The following is a 16,187-nucleotide window of genomic DNA, read 5'->3' on the forward strand; positions in this document are numbered from 1 at the left end:
GATGACGACGTAGCCTTTGGGATTATGCTGAACAGTCTTACATAATCACACTGGAACTCTTTAATTGTGTTCTTAGGTACTTTCCATAAGAGTGGAAATTTCCTTGTTTGGTCCATTGTCTTTGACACATCTAATTATAATGTTACAGCCACACTTGTCAGGTGATATAAAAATAGATCATGACATCAAATAGGAAGTTAAAGATGAAGAAAAAAAAAAGAAGATAAGATGAATCCCTTCGAGAACATGTATTGCTTTTTTGACTACGGGGAATCAGGTCACCATTTGTTATATAGAAGAGTACTTTGTGTTCTAATTCTTTGTTCAGAAATGTCGAGAAAAATGTTTCGTCAGAGTCAGTGATGTTATCATGAATCTACAGTAAATGACAATTTAGCTTGAGACATGTTCAAAACATTGTAGTAAGTTCTCAAAAAGTCGACAGGTTTAATGTAGCATGTTATACATCGTTGAATGTTAATTCAAGATTCAAGAATCAAGATTCAAGAGTTTTTATTCGCCATGTTTGAGCATGCCAAACAAGGAATTTGACTTTGGTAAATCACAGCCTCTGTGATTAATATTTTGATATGTGATCGTTGTAAGGAATAAAACGAGTCAATGCAATTTATACTTCCTGGCTACCACATTTAACATGAATTTTTCTAACCTATACTTTTTTTTTAGATCCAGCACTAGCACTGCTTTTGCAAGGATTAAAATGCTGTTTTGACAGTGTCTATAATTGTGCTTGTAGAAACAAACAACACATTTCATTGAATCATTCAGTCTCTCAAATGCATATTCCTTTTTATGACGATTTTTTTTGGATAATGATTCACTTATCCATACTTTTTCAACATTAAGCTCCACCTCCCCACCATAGAATACACATTTGATGATGGTGTTGCAATCTTAACTTTGGAGTCATTCAAGCCAGCAAAGGTTACATGCCAAGGTACAGTTTTTTCTTTGTTCCGTTTAATTTGACAACTAAACAATTTAGAATTATACAAAAACATTTGATGATATCTAATTAATAATCATTTATGTAATGTATTTTACAATTTATTTAATTCATTTATCTACTGCTATAGAAGGATTCAGTGTTGAACATTTCTGTTTGTTTCCTGTAGATATAATTTATGACCCAAAATAAAGGTTTGGTTTCCGACCTTATTTCTTCCCACTCGCTAAAGATTGTTGTTATTTTTCCTGATTGATTCACTTGATTGTCATTAATTATAGATATGGTCCAAACGTGCGAGAATTGTACTGATTACTTGGGGCTTTCTCTCGAGATTAAATATACATGAACACAAAATAGACAACACCACAAACGATACAAATTTTGTTGAGTGTGGCACTTGAGATGATGTAACAAATGTGTGTCCTGACCTCGAAGCTCTTACATTTTATTGTCAGCACAATTACATTTTATTGTCATCACAATTCATTTTTGTTTCCTTTTCAGAGATAATGATGTTAAGGTTGTGCTTCACCCTTCTGGCCTTGGTCCTATCTGGGCCTACTGTGGCCTTTGTCCCCATCGGGGGTGGCGTGTCCACACACGTCAGTATTACAGGAACATCCCTGCTACAAAAAGTGATAGAAACATGTCGAGCTGTGGCCCAGGCTGCTGGTCATGAGTTCACTCCCACGGTAGGATAGAAGCTGTATGGACTTGGCACACAGCACACGTTTGTCATTTTGGTAACAATGATTGAGGAAAAGACAAAGTCAACAGAACAGACCCAACTGAGAAAATATGAAATGTATAAAAATACATATTAAAATACACTTTTCCCCCACTTTTCAAACAAAGGATTAGGATTATAAAAATAGACTAAAGTAGACTATGGTTGCTGTACGGTCTGAGGGCGAGCGAGCTGCCCTACTGATAAACCATGTCGAATCAAATTGTAACCCCACTTAATTGTATCGATAATTCTTATTTAAAATACAGATTCCTATAATCTTATCTCAACATATGTAAAGAGAATTAATTGCATATTTGTTTGTTTTTTTATTGGTAATTGAAAATGGAAAGAAGAATTGTTGCTGCCCTTCATGGAGTTTTCCAATCTTTGACAGCCGGCCATTTACCTCTGATTCCAGGGTTCTTCTCCTGGGGAGCTGGTCCAGGCCTGTCTTGGCCCTACAGCTACAGGTGAGGTGTCAGGAGTGAAGTTTCACTCTGCTCTACAAGAGATTTACATCCAAAATGGAATTGTGGATCGAAATTTTGTCAATAGGTAGGTATGAGTAGACTGAAACATTTCATTTTTTATCCTTTTCAATTACAAATATTGAAACTGATGAATATGAGGTCCAAATGCTTTCAGTGCTCCACATCATTTCAATTCGGAGGCCTTTTTGGAGGGGCGCAGTCTTATAACAAAGGGAATGGCATCCATTAAGGCTAATATTCGCAGTGGGAACTTCAAGGCTGCCAGAGAAACATTGGGTAGAGTCCTTCATACACTACAGGTGAGTGGAGTGGAGTACACGTTATATGTTTTATTTATGTGTGTGTTTTATAGACACTTGAGAAGTTGGAGTACAGTAATCAATTTGAAAGTCTGTTGGGTGGATGGATGTTGAGAAATGAAATACAGTGTACATATTAACATAACTGTTATCTCACACTTAAAATGAAAAGGAATTAATGCGCTTTACAATGTTCTGACAGGACTTCTATAGCCACAGTAACTGGGTGGAGTTGGGCAACACAGAACCATATGTCACTCTCATACGTCCTGACCTTCCTTTGGAAAACCTGGCAGGTAGGAATGTGTGATTGTGTGCACTCTTATGTTTCATAACTGCAGTCATAAATACTTGAAAATTATTTAATTCAATACTGGGTTGGGTAGGAAATCATAATGATTACACTATGCAAACAAGTTGGGTAGATTACTCAGCTGGGAAAAGAATAACAAAAGTGACGCATATAAGTGTGGGAGTGTGGATATGCTGATAAACACGTACAAAAAAATGAGGCAAGAATAAGCCTCCTCTCCAAAACTATTAAAAACGTATATTAAAATATTAAAAGTTAAAATTGAAAAATAATCTGCAAATATTTAAATCAGCGAGAATGTGGGGGTCAAGTTTACATGAAATATAACGACATGGAATGCATGCTAACAGCTAACTAAGGACATTAAAGTGACTCAACAAAAAATGTTCTAGAAATAAAATAAATAAATAACTAAACTACAACAAACCATTTTTCTTCATCATCATTCAATTTTATGACTTCTATTTTTTTCTCATTTTTGCCCTTATACTCTGTCTTAACACTGGCTTTATTTATAAGGTGTAACGTTGTTTTCTTTTCTTCCTTTGTAGATATTGACACTGCCACCTGCAGTGACTGTGCCACAGGAACATGTCCCAACCCAATCCTTCCAAACATTCTGAATGGGAAAAAGCTAACTTCTGGCTACATGGGCATCATTTCTGCTGCCAAGCCACAAGGTATCACCATCCATCACATATTTTTAATACCAAAACATATTTAACCCAAACTGTTCAATCTATGTATCTGCTTTGTATTATAATTTACCACATGTAAATATTTAAAAATAATATTAAAGAGCAAAGAACAACATTATAACAATATGTTTTAACCATAATTAAAGAATTAATATTTTTTTTCATCCAAAGACAACCATATAGTAAACCTACAATTGCACCCAAACAGTACCAAATGCAAAACATGTATAAGACCTATGAAAAAGGTATTTTAAAAGACAACTGGCTTGTTGAAAATGTGTATAAATGTGAAAAAGGAATGGACAAATGAATAAACAAGTACGGATTGGATGTTTTTCTTAATTGATATACTGAAATCGCTAATTAGGGACTTAATGCTAGATGAGCTGCCTGACACTTAAATCATTATCAATATACTTTACCATACCTGATTATCCCCAGTCAAGAAACAGACACCAGCGTGTGACAAACAACACAACAAGCAGTTTCCATTATAATGCAGTTCAATTTGGTTTTTTTTGTCCTTTACATTTTCCAGGTAAATGTAGCCATGGGGGTGAAGGTGATCTCTCAAGCACAGCAGTTCCTCGAGGAGGAATCAGCAAGGATGAGCGTCGCTCTGACAACGTGGCCTTCCACAATGCTGCTGTAAATGCAGCCACAGCCGCCAGTCTCCAGCTACTGGAAGACATTCGCTTGACTGTGGGGAACAACGACTTTCTACGGTGAATGGATAACAAAAAAAAAAAAAAAAACTGCTTCCTCTGTATGGTGTCAACAAGCCAAGATATGTTGCGCTGTCTGTTTCTGCATGTCAAATGTAAAACTATTTCTTTCTTTTTGTTTGCTTTGTTGACCGTACGAGTTCAATTTCTTTATCACAGATTGATGGGGATCGCCCGTTCTTCTGTGGTGGTGTTTGTCATTGATAATACTGGCAGTATGTCAGATGACATCGTGGTAGCCAGAAACACTGTGTACAAACTTATTGACACCAAAAAAGGAACGCAAGATGAGCCATCAGAGTACATTTTGGTAACCTTCAATGACCCACGTAAGAGTGCTACTTATGTTTTTAAACACTGATACTGCATTTTCGGCAATCGCTGTTTAGTAAAAATGTGTCAATACAAATACAGTTTATAAAGTGTGCTTACATGTGAATAAGAAGTTGATATTGATTATACATTCTTATGCTTTTTATATAGATTTTGGACCTTTATTTAGGACAACAGACCCTGATCAAATGAAAGCAGAAATTTCAAAGATAAAAGTGTCAGGAGGTGGTGACATCCCTGAGATGTGCTTATCAGGACTTCAGGTGCTAAATTGGCTTATATGTTGAAAGGAATTTGCAAACTAAAATACATAGTAATGGTACTTGCAGTATATAAATTGCATCCTGCAGAGTAGGATGAGTTAAACAGTCTCTTTTTTCACTTTTGATGTCACCAGTTGGCTCTCACCGGTTCTCCTGCCTCCTCCCACATCTATATTTTCACGGATGCTCCAGCTAAAGACATCCATCTGAAAGATACCATCGTGGCCCTCATCAGAACCACCAAGTCAACGGTTAATGCTGACTTTCAATTGCACCTCATGAACATTTGCTACGCTTATTTTAACTGAATATCTGACACCTGATCTCGGTAGGTGTCATTCTATATCACTGGGAGAACTAGACGACGCCGCCGTTCTGTTCGGGCTGCTTCATTTATTGATTACAAGGACCTGGCTCTGGCTTCAGGAGGCCAGGCCATAGAGGTGTCCAAAAGTCAGTTGGTTCAAGCCACAGACGTCATTCTTGATACCTCCACTTCAGCTTTGGTATTAAAAGAGATTAAATTCAATCATTTGAGGCATTCAACATTTGCTATGTGATTGTTTTAGGGAACCTGTGGAGAAAGTAAAAAATAAAGCCTTTTTTTCCTCTGCTGATCTCAGGTGACAGTTTTTCAGAGCACAAGGGATCTTGGGAAACCAGAGACCTTCTCTTTTATGCTAGAGGAATCCCTACAAAATATCACCATCTACATCACAGGATCATCCCTGTCTTTTACACTGACCAACCCTGCAGGTGTCAAGCACAGTGAAGACTCTGCTGCATGGGCAGTGCCAAACTACAGCACATGCCACACATTTTCCCTCTTGGTTATTTGTTTTGAGGAATTACATAATCTTACAAATGATTAAATAATAATGCATTCTTACATATTCCAGGTGTGAGCCAAAGTGATACACAAACCACTGGTGTGCTGGCATCCATACAGGCAGTGGGCAATCTGAGGAGAATTCTTCTTCATGCAGACAGTCAGCCAGGCTCCTGGAGAATCAGCATTAACTCTAAACAACCATATACAATTAAAGTCACAGGTCAGTAATATGATATTAAATACATTTTTATTATACATTATCATTATATTATGACCAGACCATGACATGCGTTGTAGTCGGAAGAAACCGGGATTTAATTGTTCTTGTGTTTCAGGCCAAAGCACAATTACCTTTATCTATGACTTTGTGGAGAGCTTCAAGGGACCTCACCCAGGTTATGCCGTGCTCAGTGGGCTCCCACAAGCTGGTACAGTACATGTAGTACATCCTATAACTGCAATGATAAAGGCACATGATTGTGATTTAATCACCTATGGGGATTCAAGATTATTTTTCTCAAATGTGTGATGGTCAGAAGTGTCTTTTCTTGTTTGCTTCTCTTACTAGGCCAGCCAGCCACCTTGATCCTCACTGTTATGGGGAGAAAAGGTCCATCCTCCATCAGAGTAGAAAATGTTGGCCTGGTAGTGCCGCACACTGGAGTTGAACGTAATGGTACAGTAACTGACATGGGCAGCGGTGACTTTTTGGTGACGGTTGATGAAGTACCTGCTGGGGAGTTTGTGGTGATTCTGAAAGGAACTGAGGTGTCAAGTGGTGCATTTCAGAGGCAATCCACCACTCAGATGTCTGTCTCCAAAGTGATTATCCAGGTCTGGCCCTTATCTACGTGCAAACCACAATTCTAATGAAGTTGGACTGTTAAGTAAAAAATGCAATGATTTGAAAATTCTATTCAACCTATATTTAAACAAATACACTAGAAAAGACATGCAGGTTATGTATTGTTAAAAGGGATGAACATTATTGATTTTTTTAATGACTGCAACATGTTTAAAAAAAGGTGAAGGAGGGGAAACAAAAGGTTAGGAAAGCTGAGGGATCCTAAAAATATACGTATTTAGAAAAATCTACAGGTGGACAGGTCAACTGGAAACTTGGCTGGGTATTAAATAAGCTTCCCTGATAGGCGGCATTGTTCACAAGAAAGGCTGCAGTGTGCTTCACCACTATGTGAAGAGTTGTGTGAGTAAATAGTCTACCAGTTTAAGAACAACTTAACGCAATTTAAAATGGAGTTTAGGGATTTTGTCATGGATCTAGTTTAACATCAAAAGATTTGAAATCTCTGCCTGTCAGGGACAAGGCCAAAAATCAACAGAGAATGCCTGTGACCTTCCATCCTTAAGGCAGCAATTAAAAACCAGCATTAAAAACCGGCACCATTGTGTAACAGACATTGCCATGATGGCAAAAGAATGCTTTTGAAAACCATTGTCAGCTAACAGTTACACAATGTCATGAGTAATTTGCACAACTGTGTAGGAACCATCACCAACAGCATGACTTTGTAGTAAGACTGATTGGCCTAGTGTTATATTTTCCCAGTTCTTTATCTTTAATGCTCGCTATGCTAAGAGATATCACCAGGAGGCTGCCCTCTCAGTTTAACTGCCTTCTCTGCGAGATTACGGAAGAAAGCCTAACCCTCACCTCCAAGATTCCTTCTCTTTTACTCTTAGCCGCAAACCTACAAGGGGGCGACTCTACCTAGCCTGTGTGATAGTGTGTGACCTTTCAGTCTTAACTGAAATCAATTACCGTATTTTCCGCACTATAAAGCGCACCGGATTATAAGGCGTACCTTCAATGAATGGCCCATTTTAAAACGTTGTCCATATATAAGGCGCACCGGATTATAAAGCGCATAGAATAAATAACTCAATGTGGCTCAAACGTTAATGCACTTACAATATAGTAACACTCAAAATAGTGAAAACAATAACAATATATCAATAACTCAACGTTGCTCAAACGTTAATATCACACGACACACAAAATAAACACATAAAGCTTACTTTAATAAATTAGTCCTCATCCATATTGGTCCATACATATATAAGGCGCACTGGATTATAAGGCGCACTGTCGGCTTTTGAGAAAATTTGAGGTTTTTAGGTGCGCCTTATAGTGCGGAAAATACGGTAATATATATGTGCCAAGTGTCAGAGAAGGAAAGCCAGTGAAAGCAGGAGAAGGGTCACAGAAAGATAATGGCATAGCTCAAGCTACCTGTCTCATCACAAAGAGGCCTATTCTAACACTGCCACCAGTGAAGCACAAAATATGACAATGGATACCTCAGAATGTTGCACAACGGAAGCTGTGAATCAATCAAGAATGGGAAAGAATTACACCTACCAAGCTTTACTTAATGTCTCCAATTCCTAAATGCTTGTTGAGTGTTGTCAAAAGTAAAGGGGATGTAACCAATCGTAAGCATGCGCCTTTCGGCATCAAGTTCAAAATGAGTTAATAATCGCCAATGTAGCATTTACAAACAGTTGTATTGTGCTTTTGTAGATTTTACGAAACAGTCTCAACATCATTGGAATTGCCATTTTTACAAGACACGATACATTTTACTGTTCAGTATTGGTAAAGTGTTGATTCTTGAATTTTAGGCCACAGTGGACAGGAGTGTGGAGCCTGGGGAAAACTTCACACTCCCTTTCAGCATTATGACCCAGGGCCCAAGTGGTACATTTAACATCACTGCAAGAAATGACAAAGACTTTCCAATGTCATATCCAAGCAGGTGAGCTTGTGGATGAAGATATTATATATATATTGATGATTAGAAACCCTTGAGCAATTATGTTAGTTTTCACGGAAAACACTAAATTGCCTGGGTGACCCCGAACCTTTGAATGGTAAAGTAAATTCAAGTTGCATGTTGTTAACATGGCTGATTTGTGTGCTAGGCAATTACATACATCACAGTTAGTTCATTTGTGTTTGAAGAAGTTCCATACATTTTAGTGATGTTAAAAATGCCATAAAATCACTCATGGCTGGCAGCATATCTGTACTTTTTCCTCGAATAGAGATTAATAGTTGGAAGTATTACTTAGTAATGTCTCCCATCTAGCGGTGAATGTTGTTACAACTTACAAATTATCTGGCGTTGTAAGGGAAGCTTTTTCATGTTACTGTGCTACACAGTACTCCAGACAAATTGGTACAAATCTAGCACTGTTTAGAGCACAGGTGTCAAAGTCAAGACCTGGGGGCCAGATACGGACCGCCACATCATTTTATGTGGCCCGCAAAGACAAATTGTGCATCTAATTCGTGCGTCATTACTATTGCAAATTGTCTGCACTTTTAATAATATCTTTTTTTTTTTTTAATATTTGACCAGTTTTTACTCGTTTGATTTGAAAACGAGTTATTTGTCAGTTTGTTTTGTAGCTTTTAATGTATATACTAATATGAGGTGCTCATACATTTATTTGGGTTGACAGTCATAATGGCCCTCCGAAAAAAGCTATGACTACAATGCGGCCCGTGAAGAAAAAGGGTTTGACACCCCTGGTTTAGTATAAATAAAAAAAGGTTGGTAACTTAACTACTGCAAAGGCATTCAAGCATGGAGGTTCTAGAGTCAACTGCAATGTATTTACACGAAAAAGCGGATAATCACCTCACATTTTAAACAACTTGTTTTGTCATTAAAGAAATGTTTTTAAGGGACATTTTGCATCTTCTCTTGACAGTCTTAACCTGACAAATGGAACATATACCAACGGAACTCTGACCATTACTGCGCCTTCTAACACAACATCAGGAACTGATGCAACTTTGACTTTAGAAGCCAAATCATCCAATGGTGTTGACTCCAATTATGCTGTTCTGAGTTTGTCTATTGTAACTAAGGTAAGTGTTTTTTTTTCATTTTACACACAAAGGCTTTTGTTATTTGTTGAGTAATTCTATACGTATGTACATCTCAAATATTATGTATTGCATTCTAGAAACAAATAAAACATTTCCCATTTCTCATTTGTTCTCAGATTACAGATTTTGTGCAGCCTGTGTGTGAGGTGGTCAGCGTATCGGCTGATGACTGTCCTCATGATTTGTCTCAATGTTCGTTTTTCGAGTGGGAGCTGTCTGCCAATCTTACTGATGGAAATGGAACAGGAATTGAGAGCATTTCCCTCCGCCAGGGGGATGGCACTCTATTCTACACCTCTCTGAGTGCCCCAAGTATACAGGCAAACTACAATGCCTCCTGCTGTTCACAAATTGTTGAGTTTGTCGCTATTGACGAAGTTGGCAATGTTGGCAAGTGTTATCACTCTATTGTACGATCTGGAGGCCGTCCTGCTGTAGGTCCATCAACACCTTTGTTGCTGTGCCTCTTGATGTTAGCTTGGACTCTAAAAACTGGAAGCGCATAGATCTGTGTTCTCTAACTATCTCATAGAATATTGGACTAAAAACCTTGATTGAATAATGCACAATTTGATTGTTAAATACCGCAAGGATGATTTAAATTTGGGAAACACCACATGGATATATTTTGTACAGTTGGTGTCCCTTTTAAAACACTCTTTCGGAAGAGGGTTAGGGCCACAGTATAGTGACTTTTTTCCCCTCAGAATGCCTACACCCATCATTTATCATGAAAAATAAATCTTGCTATATATTGATGCTCCTCAAAGGCTTCTTTCTCAAGCATACTCGTATCAGCCCACATATGCTGTAAAAGAGCACATAAGAGTTTCAATGAGGCAATTAATATAATCAATATCTGCGATTCAGTGAATTAAATTTAGCCTGCAGGGAAGGGGAAACACGGCTATTTGTTGGATTGGAAAGAGGTGCCCCCCCATTCTATCACAAAAAAACCAGAACAAAAATCTTTCATCTACAAGTGGTGCCCTTCAATAGTTAACACAGTTCTCAAAGTAGCTTTCTCGCCACTAAAATAGCAGCATTAATGTCGAGAGTGAGTTTTATGAATGTTAGAAAATTGAATTCCAACTCAACAATAACGACAAGTGGGGTAGGGCAACTAAAGGGTTTCACTCAATTTAAAACGCCTTTTGGATTATGTTTGGCCTAAAGCAGCCACCGTAGCACGTCACCTGTCTAGCTACAAAAAACATATCGCTGGAAGATTTACTAAATGTGTGCTATATAAACATATATTTTTGTTTGATTTGCTCCATCGTGCTGACCTGGGGAGATTTTCAGAGCGGGTGCTGTTATGATAACATGAATTGCACGAACACCGTGATGTGTTGGTCAATAGAATTCATTCGTTAGCATAAGCTTGCTAAGCTAAAGAAGAGAAGTATCCGCAGCTGGAAACGACCGTTTTTTCCAATACGTACTTTCAATTTTTATTTTTTTTATTTTTTTTAACGAAACGCATACTCGTTCCCGTCATGTCAGACTTTGACAACCTCGTTGTCACCTTCCAGACGCAGCTACTAGATGTGATGGAGACTGTGGTGAAAACAGCCATGTATAAGGTCACACAGCTGGTAGAGGACTGCTTTTTGGATGAAGTGAAGCGTAGGTACCAGGAATTAGAGACCTTAAGGATAAAGTTGGGATGCGCTGAGATGCAATTAAATAATCACAATGGGAAAGAAGTAAAAAAAGATGGCACGCGTGTTGATATTACAAATGATGACAATGGCAATACTTCAGAAGAAAGGCTTGGACAACTCCATGATGGTAAGAATTGATACAAAACAAGTTCCTGTAAATAAGGATTACAGAATTATGATTATTGAATGGTTTTACTTTCAGATGTTTTGATGTCCTGTGGTGGGGGAAAAGAAAGAGACTCTAGATGGACGGGCAGCCAGATCTGTGAAACAGAGGCAGATGGACCTCCAGCCAGTTTCATCGCAGTGGAGGACACACATGTGATGATCTCCCAGCAGACATGCAAAATATAATGAGTGCACTATATACACATTATTCAGGGTGTTCTAAAGGTTCACACGCATCCTTTTTTCTGTCACCTCTGGTATTTTTCAGACTGACATGAGGTCATTAGTATTTGACAACAGATGCCATACGCCTATAATTGACATTTAAACAACATTGATTCATTGACGCAGAGCAAAATGTTTTCTTTATCGACTACAGTTCGGCACCAGTTTGAAAAGCTTTATAGCTGTTTCACTACTCTATGGTGCAGTACAATTTACGCTACCTGTGGAAATGTTTTAGCAAAACGAATTTTCTTTAACAAACCATGGAGCTGAAAGCCTGCCTCCACGACCGCTGTTGATAACACAGTAGTCAGAGAGGAGACTCAATAACCTTGTTAAGCTTCATAATATGCCTGGAGCCTTGAAACAACATGGATTTTAATCAAGCTTTTGTGGATGCTAAGTTTCAATGTAGCCCCACAGACAGTCATTCCTTGGCTCTACTTTAATGATACAATGCAAATGATACCTGAAATGAATTAGTAAAAAATAATGCACATATTGCCTCTTGAGGACCCCTGTAGATTAATTACACAGAAATTCCAACCATTTTGCTTTCCAAACATTTCTGTAAAATTATTAAAAGGAATTGTGTGGCAAATGAAATTTAGCATGTTTAGAATTATTTTCTGTTTGCCCCTTTTTCAGAAAACTGAACATGCTGATGTGATGCCGGCTGTCAATGTGAAGGAAGAAGTCAGTAAGTTTTAACTATGCATCTTGGAGAATGAGATGTTTCACCAATGGACCGCGTTGTTGATAAAGTTCTGTCGCATGTAGCATACACAGACCCACAGCTCTCAATATGAAGCGGTACGCTTATTCAGCACTTCAAATTTCATCTTCATTAATATAAATACCTCTTAAAAACGGAACATTAACTTTGAAGAATATTTGATACAGCTTCAGCATCAGTGAGCTCACTAAGGCTTGATTTACATTGCATGGTTCAAGTAACACAATTGCACATTATTGTATAATGATCACACTGGACACCTACGTGTTGCTAGTCTGTTTACTTCTGACATCTGAGCACATTACACACAATGCCTTATGGGAATCGCTAAGCATGCTGGGAATAGTAGTCCTAACTACAACCACAATTATGGTATCATAACTAGGAAAAAAACGCATGGAATCAGCCTCTTTCAGATGTGGACAAATATCAGATACAATATGTGCCATTTCAGTGGTGTGCCGACTAGATGAAGTAGACAAAATCCATATGTTGTTATCCATTTTAGTGGGTGGCCATCTTGCCACTTGCCAACTGCAAATCACATCACAGTTGCCAGTCACGACCAATCATGGCTCACCAGTTTTCTTATCAGCTCATCAGCTTTAAGCTGTGGTAATACTGTAAATGCTGAAATGATATATAACATTGTGTGTGTGTGTTTTTTTACTGAAAATAATCATACATTCTTGGTAAACTTGCAATTGAAATTATTTTTCTCATTCTCAGATGAAGAAGGATATGATTCTCACAGTCTAAGTGTGAGGATAGAAACAAACCCAGATGATGATCAGGAAACCAACACGGGCGATGTGTTTTTGAAGAATGACACAGAGAAAGACCTACAGATATCAAATGTATGCAACTTTCCTGAAGGCCTAGAGAGCTCGGACATGCCTACGGATCTGTCTGGGGAAATGGACACTGACTGGACGCAACATCATCACAGAGTTCGACCTGACTGGGAGTGTGATCCAGCCAAAAGCAATTGTTCTTTACAGCAAGCAAAGAATGAGCCATTAGACTCTGCTATAGAAGATAGTAGGAGTTGTGTTAATACAAGCAGGGATCAACTTTCGATCTCTGATTCTTCCTCCATGAAAAATCCCAACTCACCAAACATTCCAATTACTAAGCAGGTGGTTTTTGTGGCTCCAAATGGTGGTGTTGACGCTCGTATCATGAGTAACAAATCATCAACAAAGTCAGGAATCGCATCCTTCTCAAGTGCTGTTAAGCAAAATACAAATTCCCATATAACCACAATGCCAGATGGAATGAAGCTGCATTCTAAAAATACAGAACAGGACAGACTGAAACACGTAAGCCGACCCATGAAAAAGCCTCTTCCCATACTGTCAAACAGCACTGCAGCTCCACCTGACAAAATTTCCCCCTCTTCTAAAGCTACGCCCCCGACTGCACTTTCAGATCACCTCGCAAACAAATTGACTACCACGCTATTGGTTAACAATAGAGCGCAGCCTCCGTCTTTAAACTCCCATCATGCATATCTTTTATCCCCTCCAGACTGTCACCTGGTTTTCAGGCACTCCCTGCGCTGTGGCCAGTGTGGGAAATGTTTCCCCCACCCTAGCAATCTTAAGGCTCACCTGCAGTCTCACTCAGGTGAGAGACCTTTTTGCTGCTCTTTGTGTGGCCGCAGCTTCACCAAGCTGAGCAATCTCAAAGCACATCGGAGAATCCACACTGGAGAACGACCCTATTGCTGCTTGGCATGCGGAAAACGGTTCACACAGAAATGTAACCTGAAACGCCATCAACGGATACATGTTGACGAGGGATAGTCTTAAAGAAAGTTTTTGCGTGTAGCCTGTGTTGGTGTTTAAAAGAGGACAAATGGGGTGTTGTTAAAGATCTGTGTTAGAAAAGATATGTCAAATATTTATTCTGTGACTATACCAATTCTGCCATTTCCATAGACTATACTGTACAGTGCTGAAGATGTAACCCTAACCCGAAGATGTTGAGAATTAAATTTTATAATGTGAACACAGCTACTAATGTGTTTTGCTGGTCCAAGTTGTGTTTAATACGTTTTGCTCTTACAAGCCTATCAGGGTGGAAAAATATTGACGTCACCAAGAGCTAGAGCTGGTAGGACCAATTTGAAATTTGGATGGTCAGTAGCGGTTTGTGAAGGCCCTGGGCAAATAACATGGCATCACATAGATGTGGAAATTATTCACAAGAACAAAAGTAACAGCTGAATGATGCAATATTAACATTTTTATTGTTTTGCTGAATTAAAACAAGAAAACAAAGACCATAATAATCAAGTCTTACCCTCAAGTAAAGCAGCAATATCAAAGAGCAACACCACCATCTATCGGTGATGTTTCTGTACTACCAGAGTGAAGGCTGATGGAAAATTCATTTTATTTTTCCCAGGAGTACTTTCTCCACAACATGCCACATGAGGGAATAAAAGGGTACCACTAATTCATATTTTAATTACAAGTTAAGCTTTTTTTGTTCTGATTGTACTATTTTAATTCTTGTCTTTTATCATTTGTTACAGCACTTTCTTACAGCAATGGTTATGCAGTGGTGTATGAATAAAGTTGAATTGAGGATTAACTAAATTATTGTATGACATTTAAATTAAGAAAGACATTTCATTTTTTTAAAGACATCATTTTACAATTAGTCAAACTGGGGATCTAACTCACGCCAGAAAAATCACCCTTCACTGATGAAGCCATTTGCTCTAACCCAGGGATAAAACTTTTTGAAATGCAGAGCTCCTTCTTTGACATTATTTCATGGAAAGAAGTACTGGAGGACTAGATTGATACACACTTCTAAAATAACAAATTTGCTGAAATTACCCAATGTCTGTATAATTTTTGCATGTGATATTCATCTATGTGAAGACACTGATCATGTTAATGATTTCTCATGAATATTAGGAAACAGATGAATATCATTGTGAGACACTTTAATTCTACAGATCTCTGCCAGTGTTTGGATTTTCAAATGATCCCTTCTCCAACAGTCTTACAGAATCACAATGTTCTCACTGGTGAGTTACCAGGAGTGCGAGTTGATATGAACTGGGAGAAGATGACAGGATTTTTTTTCAGTGGGAGGTGGATGGGACCCCTCACTCATAGTTGTAAGTAGATCGCAACACAACTGATTATTAACTAAATAATTTCATTTTGTTTCCTTAATTATTTGAGTTTCATATGAAAATTGCTCGCGTTGTCGATATCATCAAGTTCACGCCTTCTGATAGGGTTGACAACTTATTTTGGACTTATGATTATTTTGAAGTGCTGACTAGAACCGTTAATTGTGCTTGCGTTTGCTGTAACCTTGAGTTGTGCTTCAACCGGGAGTGGAAACTTCTGTAGACATAAAAGAATAAGACCACCTCTGCAACTTGTTGGAACCAGTTTGCAGAGGTGATCCCAGATGAAGCTTTCACAAGATAGAGATGTAAACGTAAATGGGCAAACTGTCTAGCAAAAAAAGGTTGATGGAGAAGAACTCTTATCACCTTCCTTCCTTCAAAAGTAGACTACGTCAAAAAATGTCATTTTGGGGTTGATTTTTTGGGGGGGGAATATTTTCTTTTTATTTTCTTTTTAGTTTTCAGTTCAACCCAGCTAACAACAGACAAACCAAGAAGAGAAAAATATAAGAAGAATTAAAAAAATATATAATAATCATACAATAAACAAAAAACCTCCCCCGAGACCGATCCCAAAAAGGGTGCTCCATGCAAAACACCATAATAACAATAACAAAATCATTCAGAATTTCACAATCCTTGCAGTAAATTGAGG

General features: G+C 38.2%; 2 protein-coding genes across 2 annotated transcripts; both read left to right on the forward strand.

Moving 5' to 3' along the window:
• Positions 1-902: 902 nt before the first annotated feature.
• Positions 903-10,310, forward strand: vwa11 (von Willebrand factor A domain containing 11). Its single transcript, XM_088374424.1, has 18 exons — positions 903-958; positions 1,475-1,662; positions 2,119-2,255; positions 2,346-2,490; positions 2,693-2,786; positions 3,355-3,483; positions 4,040-4,226; positions 4,386-4,555; positions 4,710-4,822; positions 4,957-5,073; positions 5,155-5,328; positions 5,446-5,578; positions 5,722-5,874; positions 5,990-6,082; positions 6,223-6,488; positions 8,301-8,434; positions 9,396-9,555; positions 9,693-10,310. Exons 2-18 carry the CDS (start codon positions 1,480-1,482, stop codon positions 10,080-10,082), a joined length of 2,778 nt encoding a protein of 925 aa, XP_088230550.1. The 5' UTR covers positions 903-958; positions 1,475-1,479; the 3' UTR covers positions 10,083-10,310.
• Positions 10,311-10,738: 428 nt separating this feature from the next.
• Positions 10,739-14,389, forward strand: LOC148398966 (uncharacterized). Its single transcript, XM_088374425.1, has 4 exons — positions 10,739-11,370; positions 11,446-11,564; positions 12,285-12,336; positions 13,102-14,389. The coding sequence occupies exons 1-4, from the start codon at positions 11,076-11,078 to the stop codon at positions 14,178-14,180; spliced, it is 1,545 nt and encodes a 514-aa protein (XP_088230551.1). The 5' UTR covers positions 10,739-11,075; the 3' UTR covers positions 14,181-14,389.
• Positions 14,390-16,187: the final 1,798 nt, after the last annotated feature.

Source organism: Syngnathus floridae, chromosome 4 (assembly GCF_059516105.1).
Source record: "Syngnathus floridae isolate MCC-2025c chromosome 4, RoL_Sflo_1.0, whole genome shotgun sequence".
Lineage (NCBI taxonomy): Eukaryota > Metazoa > Chordata > Actinopteri > Syngnathiformes > Syngnathidae > Syngnathus > Syngnathus floridae.